Here is a 3,300-nt window from a genome sequence, read left to right on the forward strand (position 1 = left end):
AAGTGAACAGAATACATACTCAAACCCTCTTTAGAATCAGTCCTAAGGATGTAAGAGACAGTATTATGGTTCAATGCAGATATTGGATATTTTTCTCTTGTACAAAAAGTACTTGTAATACTGGTATTTCTTTCTACTTAAAAACACGGATGAGAAAATAAAAAAAGCAAAATATAAACGCTGATAAAAGTAGAAAAAAAAGAGCATTATAAATCTAAAATGAAGATGTTTTACTGCCATCAGAATAAAGTAATTTCTCCCTCCATAGAAAAGACAAAAAACACAAGATCAATCAGTAGAAATTAATACTGGTACCTCCCTCTCTTTCCTCCATGTCCCCCTCTCCAACCTCCACCTCTTGCACTACCTCCTCCCCAACCACCACCTCCACCTCCTCCTCTTCCTCTTCCACCACCACCTCCTCCTCCTCTGCCACCCCCTCTTCCTCCATCTTGTCTTTTTTGCCAGGGTGGCATTTCAGGAAGTGGGGCTTCAATCTCTGAGGGACGTCCTCCTCTGTCTGGGACTCTCCCCATCAGGATCTGTGGATGAGCGAGAAGACGAGAGATGTTGCCTCAGAAGAAAAACATCAGACTTGAGTCATTCATTTGGAAAGAGAGAAAAGTTATTCTTTACCTTGTTGACAGCACAAGCCGTCTTCTCCCTGCTGGAGCCGCTGCTGGTCTTCACCACGTTGCAGAGGTCTTCTCTGGCAGCCAGCAGCGCCGCCATATCCACTGTGGTCTGTGGCCTCAGAGAGTGTCGCCTTGGCTGATAGGCCTTCGCCATGCTATCCACCTTTACCTGACAAACCACAGGAAAACATGATAAAATCAGCTTCTTCTCCCATGATTGTCATCAGTTTAGACTCCCCTGTGATGGAGAAGGAGGGCAAAAAGCTGTGTGATTATTATATAAACGTGCCTTGGCTCTGTCTGACCACCCAAATGACTGAACTGTGACATCCAGACGTTTGATCAGCATCTTGCGCCGACACTCATACTCTGAAGACAGAGCTGTGTTTATGTTGTGCAACTTCTCCTGCAGAGATTTGAAAAACAAAAACAGGTTGAAGTCAAACGCACTTCATATGACGTGGTTTGTTGCGATGTTCATCTACTTACCCATTGTTCACTGCATAGAGGTTTCTTTAGCACTGGGTTTCCAATGAAGCTATTTGGAAGATCTTTAAGTACTTCTTCCACCTGCAATCACACACAATGCATTTAATGCATTACCACAATACAGAAAGGAAAAACAACGTAGCGATCTAAAATAGTGCGGGACAACACAAGCACAGATGCAACTCAAAGCATCAAACGAAAGGTCCCCCAAAACACATCCGTCTTAATCAAATGGTAGAGATACTTTGCAGACAGGACACATGGGAACATGGCCAGTGAACAGCTTACTACGGTGTTTAAGGAGCGAGGCCCTTGGATGCCTTACACATCGCTAGTAGCATGTTACAACTGATATGAAACAAAACAAATGCAAGGGAGTTAGTCGTTTTTTATTTTGAATATGTTCACCATACTATGATCAAATCAGTGTGTTCAACGCATGCATAACAACACACACCTTTTCTTTTTTTTACAACAAAGACTCCCACAGGGTCATTTTGGTGACCCTGACAAATGTACTTTGAATAGTCCCACCTTGTCTTGGACTTGAGAGAAAACTCCAGCTGCGTCCTGTCCTCTGGGCTCTGGTAGGTTCATTGTTTCACAGATTGCCAGGAGCTCCTGATGCACCGGACTCTCTTCTTCTTCTTGTTTACGAGAGACTCCTCTGCTCGTCACGATCTGCGCTGCCTGCAGCTCAGAGCTTAGAAACACTTCACGAGGAACACAAAACCATATTCCTAAATAACTCACTGACCACACACAGAGCTTGTGGCGCAATGCTTGAAATAAGGAGCACGATTCGATTACGTACAGACAAACTTCAGATGATCTTTTGTAGTTCGCACGATGCCCTTGAGAATCCCTGAAACAACTTCTTCACAAGGACAGTGCAACTCCTTCAGCAGACCGCTCATCTCCAGCTGCAGGCTTTCCATGTCGTCTGGAGATGGGAGGCAGGGTTCGTGAGGGAGGGGACGAAAGCTTTGATCATCAGAATCAGGCGTGAAAGGATGTGGCTCACCTGGACCGGAAGTAATGCTCTCCTCCAGATCACACAGCGGCTTTAACTTGGATGCCAGCCACCGGCACAGGTCCACATACTCAGGCGACGACAGGCCTCCCTCTGCGGCTCCGAGCAGCACCTTCTCCTCCAGCAGAGGACCACCATAGCTGCGGAAGGAGAGACTAGTGGTCAAATAAGCCGAAAGTAAACATCTTACATGGAGTGGTCGTTTCAGGCAGCTACTGTACGACTAGCTACTGCAGCCACTCTATATTGTATAAACACGCAGACTGAAAAGGATAATTTTGAATGGGACTGCAAAGCTAAACCAGTCGCGTGCTATGCGAACAGGAGACTCACCCGAGCTGCTCGAGCGAGTCCAAAATGTCGCCCTCCATCGCTGAGTTTCTTTCTTTTTGTTAGTCTACTGAAACATGACGGATACAACGATGTCAGCACATAGTTACAGTTTTCTCTCCGGTTAATTTCTCTCACGCCTCCTGACTGTTCCCGTCGCGTAAGCGAGCCGGAGAGAAACGCGCGACTTTGAATCTATGGTTCCGCCCCAGTACGAGGTGAATACTCCGATATACCACAAAAGAAAACTGCACTTTAAAAGACAGTTTAAAGTAATAACATGTATATCATCATAAGCGAGTACCTGTCAAGGATAGATTTTGGTCAGTGTTTAATTATTGGCAATATATCAATACGAATTGGTAATCGGACATGTGTCTTTAAATGATCTAAAATGTTAATAAAAGAAAATCCTTGTCTTAAATGCATTGTGCTTGGCGAGATAAAACAAAGCGGAGTTTCTGGAAAGTTAATTGTATTCATGTATTTTATGATGTATTTTATGATCCCATTTCATTTTGAATCAATCTGCAAAGTAACAAGTAAAGTTATGTTAGATGTAGTGCAATAAAAAAAGATACAATAGGCTCGTTCGTTAGAGCTGAGACGTTGACAAAAAACTGCAATCAAGTCGGACAGTTGTCAGCTGCCTTCAAAGTATACACAGGTAGTCACGGAAAAAAGTACTTCCTGTTAGTTCCGAACTTTTGTTTACTTGTAGTTTACAGATCACGTTTGGATTTATTATGTGTGTTTATAAATATATATATTTATGTAGAAATGACTGTGTAGCTGCATCCTTTGTTATTTTTA

The 3,300-nt window shown here is 43.4% G+C and overlaps 1 protein-coding gene across 1 annotated transcript; it reads right to left on the reverse strand.

Annotated features, from left to right (window-relative positions):
- Positions 1–290: 290 nt before the first annotated feature.
- Positions 291–2,610, reverse strand: fam98b (family with sequence similarity 98 member B). Its single transcript, XM_079225448.1, has 8 exons — positions 2,491–2,610; positions 2,149–2,297; positions 1,939–2,067; positions 1,659–1,837; positions 1,125–1,205; positions 925–1,041; positions 637–804; positions 291–542 (listed from the first exon to the last, which is right to left on the reverse strand). The coding sequence occupies exons 1-8, from the start codon at positions 2,526–2,528 to the stop codon at positions 303–305; spliced, it is 1,101 nt and encodes a 366-aa protein (XP_079081574.1). The 5' UTR covers positions 2,529–2,610; the 3' UTR covers positions 291–302.
- Between the last annotated feature and the right edge of the window lie 690 nt (positions 2,611–3,300).

The sequence above is a fragment of the Taurulus bubalis genome (genome assembly GCF_910589615.1).
Source record: "Taurulus bubalis genome assembly, chromosome: 1".
Lineage (NCBI taxonomy): Eukaryota > Metazoa > Chordata > Actinopteri > Perciformes > Cottidae > Taurulus > Taurulus bubalis.